This window comes from Neolamprologus brichardi, chromosome 15, assembly GCF_056152115.1.
Source record: "Neolamprologus brichardi isolate AB-2024 chromosome 15, ASM5615211v1, whole genome shotgun sequence".
Taxonomy (NCBI): Eukaryota; Metazoa; Chordata; class Actinopteri; order Cichliformes; family Cichlidae; genus Neolamprologus; species Neolamprologus brichardi.
In genome coordinates this window covers 36,339,402-36,355,663 of record NC_142118.1, presented here as the reverse complement: position 1 = coordinate 36,355,663, position 16,262 = coordinate 36,339,402, and the positions used below count along the sequence as shown (strand labels likewise).

Sequence of the window (16,262 nt, the reverse complement as noted above, 5' to 3'; positions counted from 1 at the left end):
CATAGACATTTACTAGTCTTTTAATCAACTCGGATGTGTTGTTCCTGTCATGGTTGTTTCAAACAGCTCAGAAGAAATTTGGATACAAGCAGAAACCAAGAAATCTGCTTGTCTCTGAGATTCCCAGTGATGCCTAAAACTGATCATGTATTATAATAAGCAGTGGCTGGATGATATGTCTTTTTTCTAGTACTAAGTTTATCGTTAGAAAACTGAATTGTAATAGCTCTGAATTTTAAAGGCCTAATCATTTATTTACCAGATAGATTAAAAGTTTTTATTTTGCAAATGCTCATTTCTCATTTAATTTCTTGCACGATCTGATATCCTCGTGTTGGTGTTGTTCCCACATCATCATAATAAATGTTGTTCCAGGTTCAACAGTGCAAGTGACCAATCACATTGTTGTGACGTCATACTGTTGTGACTTTGGAAAAAAAACGCCGTAAAAAGTAGGGGTGGGGAAAAAATCGATACTGTGTAGTATCGTGATATTTTGTTTGCTAATAATGTATCGATACAGGGACAGCAGAAATCGATATTTTGTTACAAAAAAAGTTTTTGTGCTCTGACTTCAGAGCATGTTGATCCTTTTTCTGAGCAAGAATCCTGACATTCCTTCACTGTCCAAACATGACAGTTTACTTATTTTAATTTAAGACATGTTTTATTTAATTAAGTTTAAAACTTTTTTATTTAATGTAAAATTATATTTTGTTTTAATTTACTTTCAAATTCTTCAGTTGCTGAAGGGGCTGCATAGTTTTCATAAACTGCATAGTTCAGAATAGCTATAATTGTACCAGATGGTTGATTCAGTTAAGTTGGACTAGACTGTAATACAAACCGTTCAGTTTGTCAACAATAAAACTGAAATGAGAGAAAGACTGAGTGTGAGACTTTGATATTAGAGAAAATGAATATTGATAAAGTTTACCTTTATGTACAGAATCTGAATATCGCAAAATATTTTTAAAAAATTGCTATAATATCGTATCGTGCGTTAAGTATTGTGATAATATCGTATCGTGGGATGTATGGTGATTCCCACCTCTAGTAAAAAGAAAAGTACTTAACTTGCGAGAAACCACCTCTGTCCTCCGATCCAGCGATTTGAATTCTTTGCATTTCAGGATACTGTTCTTTAATGAACGGTAAGCATTATACATATTGTTCTTGCAACATTGGAATTTCATAATTGAATCGCTTGGCTTGCAGAAGTGTTACGTCCCAACAAGGTGATTGGTCACTTGCACTGTTGAACCTGGAACAACATTTATTATGATGATGTGGGAACAACACCAACACGACAATATCAGATCATCCCAATGTCTTATGACTCCCACAATGTAGTTAAAGGACTATAATTTAATCTCTCTTCACCGCCCACTTCTTCTGCCTCTCCAGCTTCCACCTGTCAGAAGAAAATGCCTACAAGGAAAATCTTGTCAAGTCCCAGTTTGTGGCCTGCATGGCCACATGCCACTCACTTACCAAAATAGAAGGCCAGCTGTCTGGAGACCCGCTGGACCTCAAAATGTTTGAGGCTACAGGCTGGGTGAGTTCATCTGTATCTATCCATAGAGTTATGAGACTCATGAATCCATTTTGTGATGCAGTGTCCTCTTTATTCTCCCTTCTCTGTCAGTATTTACGCTGGATACAAGTTTGCTAAACTGGGCATTATCGCATCATTGCTTTATAACATGATTCATGTATGCATTCCAATCATGTTGATGGCTCGAGATTAGAAAGGTCTTCTTTTCGTCCGGTTCGATCCCCGGGCTCTCTGTCCTGGTCGTTGTGTCCTTGGGCAAGACACTTTACCCTACCGCCTACTGGTGATGGCCAGAGGGGCCGATGGCGTGATACGGCAGCCTCGCTTCTGTCAGTCTGCCCCAGGGCAGCTGTGGCTACAACTGTAGCTGCCTCCACCAGTGTGTGAATGTGAGAGTGAATGAAGAGTGGCATTGTAAAGCGCTTTGGGTGCCTTGAAAAGCGCTATATAAATCCAATCCATTATTATTATTATTATTATTATAACCTGACACAAAAACATCTGCATGATTCCAATCATGTTGATGGCTCAAGATTAGAAAGGTCCTCTTCTTTTGTACTAATCTAGTGTACGAGTTTTAGATTATATACAAAAGCTGCGCTGTTCTGATTTTTAGTCTGACTGTCTTTGGCATGTCTGGATAAGATTATTCAAAGTAAATGTTGCCTCTGCCTAAAAGACACGTAAGCATTATTTCAATGTCTTAATGTTGCACATCTAAAAAGCTTCTTGGTATGAAATGTAAACATTTACTTATATTTACCTGCCCAGATCCTGGAAGAAGCTACCGAGGAGGAAACGTCTCTTCATAATCGCATCATGCCCACTGTCGTTCGACCGCCTAAGCAGCTGTTGCCCCCGGAGCCTGCTGTAACACCAGAGCAGGACATGGTATGTACAGCAACCCGGTTGTTAGCAGGACACCACAGGCCTTCAGAGTCTAGAAAAAGTATAAAATTATATGAATATATCTGTCCAGCATCTAAACGTGCATTTTTTGTGTGTGTCCATGTTATTATAACATTAAAAAGAAGAGTGTATTTTTACTCTAAATGACTGGTTTATTTGTTGTTGTGTGTTTGTTTTGTTTTTATAGGAACTCTATGAGCTCTCGGTAAGTAGTAGTTGTATTTCTTTTCATGCCTGTCAAAGTTAACTGTTCATTTCATTTTTATTTATTTATTTTTTTAAAGAGAGTAATTTAGTAATGTGAGTATTTGTGTTTTATTCATTTCTATAGTGCCTTTTTGTATAACTGGTATACTTTTAACTCGATTTTAGCATCTCATCTTTCTCTTTCTAATAAACAAATACTTTTATTTTGTTTGTCTTTACGTGTGCATATGCAGGCAGCCTATGAGATTGGTATTGTGCGCCAGTTCCCTTTTTCTTCAGCGCTCCAGAGAATGAGTGTAGTAGCTCGTCTCCTCGGGGAGAAACGTATGGATGCCTACATGAAAGGTGCACCAGAGGTTGTGACTAGTCTCTGCAGAAGAGAGACGGGTGAGGTGTCCGAAATGTAGAGATGTGCATGTTGTCTTACAATTTGTTTTATTTTTTTCTTTTATACATTTTTCTACAAATGTATCTTTGTCCTGGTATATCAATGATTTTGTCCCAAAAGTGGATTCTGTTCATCTGGAAACTGTTTTCTGATGAGCAGAATCAACTTTTTGGGACTTGGATGATTGAGCATACTTCAAGATAATGATTTTGTTGCTCCAAAATTAGTATTTAGTGTTGGTGCTTGCACTATGAATCTATAAATCTTGGGTTTCTGTCTTGTTTTCTTGCTGTTTGTTACTGATGATGAATCACTGATCGGCTCTCCTGTTATTGTATTCATTTCTTTGCAGTGCCAGAAAACTTTGCAGCGGTTTTGGAAGGCTACACGAAACAGGGTTTCAGAGTCATTGCTCTCGCTCATCGGCGGCTCGAATCAAAACTTACTTGGCACAAGGTCCAGAACATCAACAGGTAGCGTACTTTGCATTGATGTAATACATGCATTCTGTGATCTGATTAAGAAAATAAAGGGAAGTGGCTCTGCGTGGAACAAAAAAATATCTACTCAAACATATTTTAATGAGAGATAATTTACTGGGAAGACATGTATGTTTAATATGGGGATTTTGTTAGACACAAACACATTCATATGTCTTTCTTTGAATTAGGGATCACATAGAAGCAAACATGGAGTTCCTGGGTCTCATCATCATGCAGAACAAGCTGAAGCCAGAAACTCCAGGGGTGCTGCAGGACCTTCATCAAGCCAACATTCGCACAGTCATGGTTACTGGTGAGAACATGCTGGTATTTTCCATCATTGCATAACAAATGAGAGGTCACAGGTATGCCAGCAATAGTTTACTCTGCGTGTATAGTTTAACCAGCGGTTCCTGTCTAGACTCACTGTACTTGGCTGTGAATCAAATTCAACTTTGAACCTTAAAAAGAATTGATTGTTTCACAATTGATCGATGGTTTGCACGTACTCTGGCTCACTTTTAACCTGTTGTTTGCAAGCTCATCCATCTCCATTAGCCCCCAAACTCTACTGTGGTGTCACTTAGGGTGAGGTGACACTGAGCTTGTATTTCATCATTCATAATTCATCATCTATCATCAGTCACAGCCAAGCGAACCCTTGGGTAACTTATTTATAACCCAAGGCTGAAGATGAAAACATGACAAGCAAATGACTGAATTGTGGGATGTTATAGCAAAATTAATATTGTGATCACTTTGCAGGTGACAACATGCTGACGGCCATCTCTGTGGCCCGCGACTGCGGAATGATCCCTCCCCAGGACACAGTCATAATTGCCGATGCCCTCCCTCCACACGATGGACAAGCCGCCAAGATCACCTGGAGATACGCCGACAAACCTCGCAATGCATCCCGACTTCAGGTGAATCGATGGGTCTAATTCTAACACTGGGACAACACAAAGGCAGCAGAACATACTTCAGCTAAACATCACTCGTAATGTCACATATACATTGAGCAGTATCTTGTCTACTAAAGGAAATGTAAAGGTTTTCAGCAGATCGACTATAAAACAAAGGTGTGATCAGATCATCCAAAACCCATTACCTGTTATTCGATTAACATCAATTGCAAGTTATAGAAGTTATTTATTGATTAGATAAAATGCAGCTGATTTTAACATTCAATAGTGAATTTCTGTGTGGGTTCAGAACCTTTGTTAACCCTTTAAAGCCTGTCGGAGCAGGCACGCTCTGTTTTGCGTAACTATTTTTAAATCCTGGTAGCTCTGCAACCACGTAAGCTAGTGCAATATTTTTTTTGCATATGAAACCGGAGGAGTTGTACTTACATCTTATGCCATCAGCTTGTCCTCGGTCACAGTTTCCTTCCACATACAGCTTTGCAAAAACTGCATAAAAAGCGCTTGCAGCAACAAAAACATAATATTCCAGAAACACACTTTGCCGATCCGATCAGCTGTTCATAACACTTCCTATGTTGGAATAGACGTCAGCGTGAACTTTTGCATGTCCGCCATGACCTGCCCGAAACCGGAAGTGACGTCATTTTTGCGGAAATTTATTTATTTATTTACCATGAGGGCCTTATGAGCCTATACTGGTGTTTTTAAAAGTTATCTTTGACTTTATGATTTTCTGTGTCGTTTCTGGGATGCTTAGGACTCATATTGCACTGCTGGAAATAGTTTATTTTGATGCATATGCTGCTTTTTTTTTTTTTTTGCAAATTTGCATTATAATATTTATTTTCGTTTTTCCTGCAGTGTATAAAAATTGGTGTATTTCAAAAATAAAACTATGAAGACACTTAAAATAAATTTCCTGTGGTGGGAAACTATTTTGTGCAACTTTTTTGTATTTACAGTTTTGAGGGATAAGCCTCTTAAATTTCTCTAACTAGAAATATATGTTAAAAAAGCAAAAACGATTTTCAATTTTTTTGTAGTTTATTGCACTTTTTTGCAATTTATGTAATTACTATGCACTTAATGCATACATATTATTAAAATCTGGGCTATAATGGTTGTATTGATGTATAGCAACTTGAAATGCTCCCAGAAATGGCACTACTGCATGTAAAAATATAATATAAGCTCTGGTGGACTTGGTTCTATGGTAGGTCTTAAAGGGTTAAATAATATAAAGATGTCTTTGTTGATTGTTAAAACAGTTCAAAGACTTGGTTTTTACTATTTATTGAATGTTCCTGTTTTGTTTTGTTTTTTTTAAATCTCGATGCATTTCTTAAAATTTCTCATACTTTGGAACAGGAAGTGAACATAAGCCTGGAGGATGTCTGTCACATAGATGATCCCAAAAGCCAAGAGCTCTACCACTTTGCTATGAACGGAAAATCATTTGCTGTAATCGATGAACATTTCCCAGATATGCTTCAAAAGGTAAGAAACTGCTCAAATGAAAATGGAGCAGAAGTTGCATCAATTACATCTTTGTTTCTGACTCCTGATTGCGTGCTCTGCTTTATAGCTCGTGTTGCGCGGCACAGTGTTTGCCAGAATGGCACCTGACCAGAAAACCCAGCTGATTGAGACGCTGCAGGGTGTCGAGTGAGTATTTAGTCAAATATGGGATGTAGCTTTTAGAGGTGGGAATCACCATACATCCCACGATACGATATTATCACAATACTTAACGCACGATACGATATTATTGCAATTTTTTTAAATATTTTGCGATATTCAGATTCTGTACATAAAGGTAAACTTTATCAATATTCATTTTCTCTAATATCAAAGTCTCACACTCAGTCTTTCTCTCATTTCAGTTTTATTGTTGACAAACTGAACGGTTTGTATTACAGTCTAGTCCAACTTAACTGAATCAACCATCTGGTACAATTATAGCTATTCTGAACTATGCAGTTTATGAAAACTATGCAGCCCCTTCAGCAACTGAAGAATTTGAAAGTAAATTAAAGCAAAATCTAATTTTACATTAAATAAAAAAGTTTTAAACTTAATTAAAATAAAACATGTCTTAAATTAAAATAAGTAAACTGTCATGTTTATTGCTGCCATAAACAAGTTAAACACATTTGGACAGTGAAGGAATGTCAGGATTCTTGCTCAGAAAAAGGATCAACATGCTCTGAAGTCAGAGCACAAAAACCTTTTTTGTAACAAAATATCGATTTCTGCTGTCCCTGTATCGATACATTATTAGCAAACAAAATATCACCATACTACACAGTATCGATTTTTCCCCCACCCCTAGTAGCTTTGAACTTGTCAAAAATGAGATTTTAACATTCTGTTATTTAACATTCCCATGTGCTGCTGGACAGTTTGTCATTAATGAGCAGCAGAATCAGCTTTTAAGTGAAAACTGAAAGTTTGTGGCATCGTAGCTTTGATCTTGCAATGACTTTAAAAAGCACTGAGTAAAGATTCACTGTTTGTTCTCATGTGCTCGCAGCTACTTTGTTGGAATGTGTGGCGATGGCGCGAATGACTGTGGGGTATGTACACCTTCATCATTTGGACAACAGCTCTCTGTAATGGACACAATCTGACAGCAGTATGTATATAATGCTAACTAATCTCACCCAGGCTTTGAAGAGGGCTCATAGTGGGATCTCTCTGTCGGAGCTCGAAGCCTCAGTAGCATCTCCGTTCACCTCAAGGACCCCCAACATCTCCTGTGTCCCTAACCTCATCAGGTCTGTATTTTTATTTACATGCTGATCCATAAATGAATAAAACAATATTAAGAATAAGTATCTTATAGGCTGAATTTGCAGTCTGGTAAATATACACAGTGTCGCACTATTATTCAAATGTTTCAAGGAGTTGAATTTGTTGTTCTGGTACAATTTTTTTCCCAGTTATGTTGTTAAGACACAGTTTGCTTTGTTTTTGCAGGGAGGGCCGTGCTGCTCTTATCACCTCCTTCTGTGTGTTTAAGTTTATGGCCCTCTACAGCATCATCCAGTACATCAGCGTCACTCTCCTCTACTCTGTATGTAAAACTGCCTGCTTAGTTCGATGAGAAATCCAGTGAATTCAGATTTTGGTCATCTGTACCGTGTTGTTTTTGGTTTTTAGATTTTAAGTAACCTTGGCGATTTCCAGTTCCTCTTCATCGACATTGCTATCATCCTCCTCATTGTTTTTACCAGTAAGTACAACTAAAGTATCAAGGATAAGCGATATGTGTGTTTATTTGTTTTGAATGTAATAATCCTCACTATTCACTCTGCCCCTTATCAGTGAGTCTGAACCCAGCGTGGAAAGAGCTGGTGTCCCGTCGTCCTCCATCAGGTCTGATCTCAGGGCCTCTGCTGTTCTCTGTGCTGACCCAGATCCTCATCTGCTTGGGCTTCCAGATCTGGACATTCCTTTGGGTCAAACAGCAGCCCTGGTACAAAGTGTGGACGCCACTTACCGAGTGAGCACTGACTATTACTCCTAATGTGTAGCAGACAAATACCCAAATCCAATAATAACTTGGTTTCATTATAAGTTTTAAACGTTGTCATGTTATATGTTACACGAGGGATTAAATTCTGCACACAATAGAATTTAATCCACCACAATGAAATTCTTGCAAATGTATTAAAAATCTAAACAAATATATAACATGTACATTTTTCCCGTGACACTCAGAATTGATCTTATTGTTTCCACTGATCATGTGAGATGATCTTCAACTTGATTGAAGGCCACTTGTGGCGAATTCAGTTGATTGGGGATGATTTGGAAAGGCACGCATGTCTATATATAAGAAGCGCAAAGCAAGCCAGGATGTCCGAGGAATTGTCTGTAGACCTCTGAGACCTCTGGTACAGGAACATTTCTCCAGCACTGAAGACCCAGTGAGCACAGTGGCCTCCATCATCCATGAACTGAAGAACTTTGAACCACCAGGGCCTTAGTCTGGGTGGTGACCAGATTTGCAAGAATTTCAAGTAACGTTTTTTACTTTGTAACTGTGGGATTTGTGTATAATTGTTGTGTTGACAAATGAATTTAATCCATTTTGGAAAAGGCTATAAGATTCTGAACATGTGAAGCGCTGTGGTTACTTTCCAGATGCGGTATAAAAGGACCACAGAGTGAAAATGTTCTTAATGACTTCTCTGTCTTCACGCAGTGTCTGCAACCTCACATCACATGTTGAAATGGACTTTGGAAATGAGACGGAAGAGGATGAGCACAACATCCAAAACTATGAGAACACCAGCCTCTTCTACGTCTCTTCCTTCCAGTATCTCATTGTTGCCATTGTTTTCTCCAAAGGCAAACCTTTCAGGCAGCCGAGCTATAAGAATTGTAAGAGACTTTTCCCTAACACCTGTGTGTGTGCGTGTGTGTGTGCGTGTGTGTGTGTGTGTGTGTGTGTGTGTATAGATAGATAGATAGATAGATAGAGATATAGAGAGAGAGAGAGATAGATAGATAGATAGATAGATAGATAGATAGATAGATAGATCTATAGATATTTACCCTAAAAAAGTAAACTCTCCTAAACTGTAACATTTTATTTGCGTGTTTTCTTCACAGGGCCTTTTGTGCTGTCTGCTGGGAGTTTATATGTTTTCCTGCTGTTCATCTTGTTCTACCGAGTAGACGTCATTAATGAGTTTATGGAGGTGGGAAGACATTAAATGCACACTTTATATTCTTTAATGTAGGATACAGCTTTATTTATCACATCAGGCTCCATCTTTTCTTGGTAGTTATTCATGTAAATGGAGATTCTGATTTTGTTTTTGACTTACTGTAGTATTGCGCGTGCATAAAGCTTTAAGGCAGGGCTGTCTTGGTAAGACTTAACTTTTTCTTGTCGCTTCATTGACGAGTGTTTCTCTGTCTGTGTAGATTGTTTGCATCCCGTTTGAATGGAGGCTAAAACTTTTCCTCATCATCTTAGTCAATGCTGCTGTGTCTGTTTTGGTGGAGGTAAGATCCACACGAGAACACTTGGGTAACAGCTGATGTTTTCCCCATGTTCAGATTTTGTTTTCTCATGCAGTGTGCTCATCTTTATCTCATTTAACTGGACAGCAAGATCAGTTTTGTGTTGTAAAGCAGAAATGGAAAGAAGCAAAGTGTGAGGTTTTTAATAGTTAACCATTTAAAGAATGTGACTTTATTTTGTTACAATATGTGCATTTGTGGGTATTTTACTCCACGTTTGTCTAATTAAGGATGCTTTTCAGAATTTATTTCTGTAAACCTTCACGACACTGGATTATTAATGCCTGCCTGCTGACTCGTTGGAGCAGTATCACTGTTTCTGCCCTCCTTTTTAGATAGCTGCCCTTGCATTCACGTACTGCTTAGTATGCTTGTAGATGGAGCCTTTTCCTAAACTAACAGTGCAGTTTCCATTCATCTTTGAAGTGAATTGGATGGACAAAAACACAGCAAGCCGATTCTGTTCCATCAAGAGCTTGCAGACAATAACCATGCACGGCCTTCTTACTAATAAGCTTAATTTTAACCTCACATGAAATGATTAACACTCAGTTTCATGGAAGGAAAAAAAAACGTCTATACTTGGTACTTTAAAGCAGTGTGGCACTAAAAATCAGTTGCGCACCTTTATAACAGGAGCTTTGTGAAATCAAACCAGACTCTCTGTAATTCTTTCCCCTGCCCACTGCACCATCCCATAGACCATCATCCTTGACATCGTCTTACGGAAGCTTGTGTTCAGCCGAGACAAACAGGGCAGCTTTGGCGTCACTCCTGCCGCCCCGGCACCACAGGTTGGAAAAATCTGACACCTTTTTCTCTCGCCCTTTCTTTTTACTCTTGTGTGGTGTTCTCTCTCTCTCTCTGTTCCCACTTCTCTAATGTAACTGCTAACCACGTGCATGTGCAAAACCTCAGTCTTCTTCTGATCTGTACGCTCCTCTCTTTGTCCCTCTGATGGGCACTCTGGTCAGGGCTTAAAATGTGGTAACTCAGTTTTATTCAGGCTGAGCCACATGACATCAAATGTTGAAACTATTGCTAGATGTCATAGATTGTTGCTGTTGAAGCAGCGCTGGCCTTCGGTGAAGTAAACCCATAATCTCATCATATCTAATGTGTGTAGCTTGAATGTTTTTCTGTACTGTAGGTCATTTAAATAAGTGATGTTTCCATGCAATAGACATGCAGAATGCTGAGCAAAACATTCATCTACTCTTATTAATAATAACAATAATAATAATAATACATATTTCCCATTGCCTAGCAAGTATGACACACCCTCCCCCCCCCGACCGCTCCACCCCCTGTGGTAGTCTGCAGGCCCTCTGCTTGCTGCCCTTCTTAGCATCACTCAACATTGTCACTGGATCTCATCAAGTGTAGTATGTTTGTATTTGAATAGTCAGACCTTGTCAGTGTGTGGTTTATAAGTTACACTTTTGTCTGTTTTTAATGTAAAGATCCTTTGTTTGTTCTTTGAATCCATGAGCTTGTTTTTAAGGAGAAGGCTCAGTCTTTAAGCTGTCTGTTGCCAACTCCTGTAGACCAGAATCATGCTGAATTTTGTTTTAATCTGCATGCATGCACAGTTGTTATAGTTTATCAGTGTCAAGAAATATGCATATTACAACTTTGACACTATATGAGCATGTTTATATTTTGCATGTAGCAGTTTTGTTTGATTTGGCTGTTCAAGTATTCATTAAAAAAGAAACACACATACAATCTTTGTCTGTCAGGAAACCTTTCTGCAGTTTTACTCATTTGATTATTTTTCATGTTGTGGTGTTCACAGGGAGCCAATGATCTGTATGGACACAAGTGTCTGTCCTGCCAATGTTGCCCCCGCAAGATGAGACCCAAAGCTCGCTACATGCACCTTGCCCAGGAGCTCAGTGTGGACCCCGACTGGCCTCCGAAGCCCACCACTACCACTGAAGCCAAGCCACGCCCAGAAAACGGCTCAGCCTATCAAATCATGATCAATTCCTAGCACCCCACAGCCTGTACTAGCTTATCCAGCTTCTACCTTTCATACAGGAAACATGCATATGAGGTGTGTTCAGTAAATTTCAATGGAACTGTCATGGGATAACGTCTTGCCTTCACTGTTCGTGCTCCAATGCTGTATAGTTTCAGATACTGTATTATTGCGCAAAAAAAATCTATGACACACATCTACCAAATGAATTTACATTGAACTTCTCTCAGTACTCTTGCTCTCTTTGGTTCACCCCCACATGCGCTCTCAGGTCGCTTTTTATTTATCGTTAAAGGTGCAATATGTCGAACACCTTACTCTCGAAAAGGTCAGTGTTGTTTTGCAGGGGCGTGCAGCAGCTCCTCTGGAAGTAGTGCTGCTTTAACTTTGCTTTTACTTTGCAAAGAAGGATAAGTGCAGCAAACAGCACAAGGCTAAAACTGACCATAGCAGGTTGGGCTCCACTGTTTTACACCTTATAAAAGAAAAACACAATCTCTGGGAAGAGCTCTTCCTTCCTTCATGTTAGACTGACGCAGACTTTATGCAACAGTGACTCAGTGTCTCACCTTGAGATACAGTGCGGTATTACACTTCAGTACGGGCTGGCGCTACCTCGTTATCATCCTTACTTCAGTAGCTGTCATACAATCTTCTGATAATTTGTTAATTTTTAAGCAGTTTTAAGCTGCCAGTCTTGTATGTTTCACCTTTAAATGTCACAAATTGACATTTTATTACAGTGTCTTTACTGAAACTAAGCAGCATTCAACTCGGTCTAGAAGGAACATTGAAAAGCCATCAAAATGGTGCATTTTCCCCTTCAAAGGAACGTTCAATACAGGTTCAGCATAACCTCGCTTTGTGTGTGTGCCAAGGGGGTGGAAAAGAGAGCCGGGGCCCACTACACTCCAGAGCTAGCCTCTCACATACGTGTTCTGTCAGAAATCTCAGTTAAGGTGTTTAATCCTAATTAAGTTATTCCTTTTATATGATTGTCATAAATAACAAGGTCTGCAGATTACAATATTGACCACAATACTAGAGTTTTGATTAAGAGTGGAATGGGATGTGTAGGTGTTTCAGAGAATGGAGAAGTACAGCGTTGGATAGGATGTTTCTCAACAGACATTTGCACATATCTTAGCTGATGTGAATATTGCTCTAATTGCTACTGTGTAGTGCTCTTTTGCAGCTAATGTAGATACATAGAATTTCAGTCAGCTGTGGGGAGGTTTGCAATTGTATACTGGCTGCATTTAGTGCTTTGTGCAGTTACACACCCATAAGGGGAAGTACCTTTATATTCCTGCTTTGAAGTAAAGACACACTCAGATATCTAATTGGCTATCGGAGATCATGTTAAACATCTGAAGAGTACAGAATTATTTTTTAAATCTACCATCAGATAAATTAGTTCCATGATTTGTTGACCTGCTATAATTAGATGTGACCTGTTTCAAAATCAGTCTGTTCTCAGGAACGTCTCATTTCCATGGTTGGGAAGGTTAGGGAGAGTGTTTTTTACAAATTGATTGGGATTAAGTGTCATTTATGCCAAGTTTCAGTCAACTTTCAGTCAGGCCATTATGGCTTGGTAAATAATAGGGGGAAACCTTGATGCTGCAGAAGGATATGATTATGTAAAAAAACAAAAACAAACAAACAACAGTGAATATTTGATGTACTTCCATTATGGGGTTTTTTGTTTGTTTTGTCCAAACATGCTACCTCTAAAACAAATGACTGAATTCTCATCTATCTAACAGTACTGGCATTAATGCTAATATATCATACTAATAGAATTTACATAGAATATTGCATCTTTATAATAATTGTCAGGATCACATGCTGTTAACGCTGACTGGGAACAGCAACGCCTCCGTTCGGCACCTCCCTATCCATCTATACTGCTTTGGCCTTCTAGTGCTGAAAATCTAGCAAACTCGCCTCTACTTACTGTGCTTCTCTCTACTCTTTCAAATTGTTTTCTAGTGTGTAATAAGCTTTATAGAATTATGGGCTGCTAGTGGAACTTTAAATCATAAATATTTTGTTTGCATCTACTGTATGAGCCATGTCCTGTCTGCAGAAAACATGGAAAAACGTGCATGAAACCAGCTCTCTATGGCCACGCTCTGAAGATAGTTGATGGTTGCAATGCTAGAAATAGCACTTCAGTTACAAAGCTTAACTATAGAATTAAGAAAGATTAACATTACATTTATGTATTACAAAAAAGGAAAGAATCTACATCAGAAACGGCATGAATCTGTCTGATTATTGTGGACAGCTAACCACATGCATGATACCATATGAATCTAAGCATCTGCATATTCAAAGCCTTTTTAGATTGGCTCCAAAAAGGCAGAAGTACATGCTTACATTTTCAGTTTTAAAAGGAGATTTCTTCCTATGGAAGACTGATTACAATACTGTACTACATTATAGCAGCTGTGCAACTGATCCACTCGCTGTTTTAAAGCAATCATGAAATGACAAAACCTGTACAAGATGGATGTTTACGCAGCCAAATTTCTGTATTACACGTAGCCTGATTGCAAAGAGTCAAGAGCTGTATTTATGCTCACTCCTCTTTATTTGGCATTTACAGTAATACTCCATGAAATGTCTTTCAGACTAGATTTTGAAGGAGCTGTAAATGATTGAAGGCTCTCCCGAATAAAATCTAATGGGGAAAGTTCAGTCTTTTAAAATGGGTTTCAGTCATTACTGATCAAACAGATGGATGAGAAAGATGAGCATTCTCATATGAAAGAGTATGAAGATTTTTTTTACATTGTGCATTTATAGCCATGGACGTGGAGAAATGGGCAAACTTCTTTACAGGCAGATTAAAAACCAGTATAGGAAGACTGTAGTGTCACTTTAAACCAACTTGCACAAATCAGGTTAACTGTATCAGTGTAATTTAAAGCACAGCAGGTTGCCTTTCATGAATTGTAGTGGTTCGGTTTCTTCAGAGTGCTCATTAGAGATGATGTGACGCCGTACAGAAAGAAAAACGATTAAAAAGAAACTTGATTCCTCCAGGGGAAAAATGGAGCAAATGAATTCTCAGACGTCCTAACAGCGCTGTTATTGTCTGACACTTCAAGCATTTATCTGGTCCATTGATTTTTTTTCTATACAGTGGAAATTGTCATATTAGTAATAATAATGTAAGGTTGCTCCAGTGCTAAAAGCCATTTCAGCAGTGTCTGTTCAGATGCATTCATGTGAAAGTTGCATAAAGCTTTCCTTGGATGCATTGTTCATTATTACTTTGTGCGTAAAGAAGGCTCTATAGATGGGATGCAGATGTGATGATTTGTATTCATGCGAATTCAAAGCATGGCTCACATTGGCATTTTTGTGCTCATTAGCAGAATGGTTGAAGTGTGTCGTCATGTTGACTGAAAGCGATTTGGCTTGTGTGCTCTGACACTGGTCACATCCGTCACACGACTTTCTCGCTTTTTTATATTAATTATATAATTTTTTTCTAGGTGACCTGTGAGGTTAAGAATGAATGTAATGCAAAAAAACCCCTACAAAATTTAATCCAATGCAATATTACAATTATTGATATTTCCAAAGACTTTTCATCACACTATTTTCTTTCCAAAAAAAGACTGAAAGAGAGAGCTTTCATCTGTCCTCTGTCAGTTTCAACACAGCAAACGACAGTTTTTAGTGGTGATAATGTTAATAATGTTAGAGGTTGGATCATATATGAGATGTACATTTCTAGTGTGTGCAGAAGAGTCAAAAGTTATAAAAAAAATTATGGTTTTTGAATTATCAAAGGGCTGGTGTGTCTTTTTCTACTTTTTTTGGTACTGTGTTACAATCATTTGTCTATTTTTTGATTTGTACTGTCCGATGGATTAATCTGTACTTTTGTTATGGAGTTGCATTATCTTTGTTTTGGGGGCATAAATCCTGGGCATTTATTTCATAGTTTGAATCGAGTTTTGCAAAGTATGATTAGGGCACTTGGATTAATATCATTTGGGCAAAAACGTGTTATAAACTTCATCCAAACCTTTAGTTTGGATGAAGTGAAATGTTCACCATCCTAATTTCAAAGATTTGTCTTTAAAAAAAAAGAAGAAGAAGAAAAAAAGATCTGTTTCTGTTTTGTTTTTCACTTTTTCTTCAGTTTCTCTTGTGTGTAAACTTTGAATTAAATTCTGTCACAAAAAGGGAATTCAGCTGCAGTAGGTTAGCCATCTCTGCTTAGCTCATTCAGAATATGAGCATCATCTGACAATCTTCTCTGTCCTGATCGTCATATGTATGTATTTTACTTTTTTTAAACACTTCCATGTAAAGTGTAAATGTAATTTAGCAGAATGTGCATTGTTGCTCAACATCAGAGGCCTGCTGTCATACATACATAGCTGCTTAGGAGCAAAATGTTTCAGTCTCAGCTGCATCGTCACTGTGCACTTCAACACAAACAGTTCCACCTATAGATGTGCAACGTGTGAGTACTACTATTGCTTTTCCCTGTACTCGGGTTTTGCCTTTTTACTGTAACAACTGTATAGAAGCAGTGGATCTTATGCTGAAACCTCTATGCTCTTAAACAGGTACAGGACACCAACTGTTCAGTTAGCATTGGCCTCTTATTTAAACCATGTATTTAAAACACACCACCGAATGGCATTTAGATTAAATCTAAATTTAATCTGAGTGAATGAACACTCGTGGATGTCGTTTCCTCAGGGAACTGGGTCTATTTGATCATGTATTTGTTACG

At 38.3% G+C, this 16,262-nt stretch overlaps 1 protein-coding gene across 2 annotated transcripts in view; it reads left to right on the top strand.

Moving 5' to 3' along the window:
* Nucleotides 1-13,098, top strand: part of atp13a3 (ATPase 13A3) — a 38,271-nt gene extending 25,173 nt beyond the window's left edge. The window contains exons 16-34 of one of the 2 annotated variants that reach the window (XM_087852791.1): nucleotides 1,408-1,558; nucleotides 2,330-2,449; nucleotides 2,655-2,672; nucleotides 2,908-3,061; nucleotides 3,415-3,535; nucleotides 3,733-3,857; nucleotides 4,310-4,470; nucleotides 5,842-5,970; nucleotides 6,059-6,138; nucleotides 7,007-7,049; nucleotides 7,141-7,250; nucleotides 7,453-7,549; nucleotides 7,636-7,708; nucleotides 7,801-7,978; nucleotides 8,684-8,862; nucleotides 9,094-9,182; nucleotides 9,412-9,492; nucleotides 10,212-10,304; nucleotides 11,309-13,098. In XM_087852791.1, coding sequence (XP_087708917.1) covers nucleotides 1,408-1,558; nucleotides 2,330-2,449; nucleotides 2,655-2,672; nucleotides 2,908-3,061; nucleotides 3,415-3,535; nucleotides 3,733-3,857; nucleotides 4,310-4,470; nucleotides 5,842-5,970; nucleotides 6,059-6,138; nucleotides 7,007-7,049; nucleotides 7,141-7,250; nucleotides 7,453-7,549; nucleotides 7,636-7,708; nucleotides 7,801-7,978; nucleotides 8,684-8,862; nucleotides 9,094-9,182; nucleotides 9,412-9,492; nucleotides 10,212-10,304; nucleotides 11,309-11,506 — 2,200 coding nt within the window. In that variant the 3' untranslated portion in view covers nucleotides 11,507-13,098. The remainder of the gene's footprint in view (nucleotides 1-1,407; nucleotides 1,559-2,329; nucleotides 2,450-2,654; nucleotides 2,673-2,907; nucleotides 3,062-3,414; nucleotides 3,536-3,732; nucleotides 3,858-4,309; nucleotides 4,471-5,841; nucleotides 5,971-6,058; nucleotides 6,139-7,006; nucleotides 7,050-7,140; nucleotides 7,251-7,452; nucleotides 7,550-7,635; nucleotides 7,709-7,800; nucleotides 7,979-8,683; nucleotides 8,863-9,093; nucleotides 9,183-9,411; nucleotides 9,493-10,211; nucleotides 10,305-11,308) is intronic. The other variant, XM_087852792.1, reaches the window with a different exon arrangement.
* Nucleotides 13,099-16,262: the final 3,164 nt, after the last annotated feature.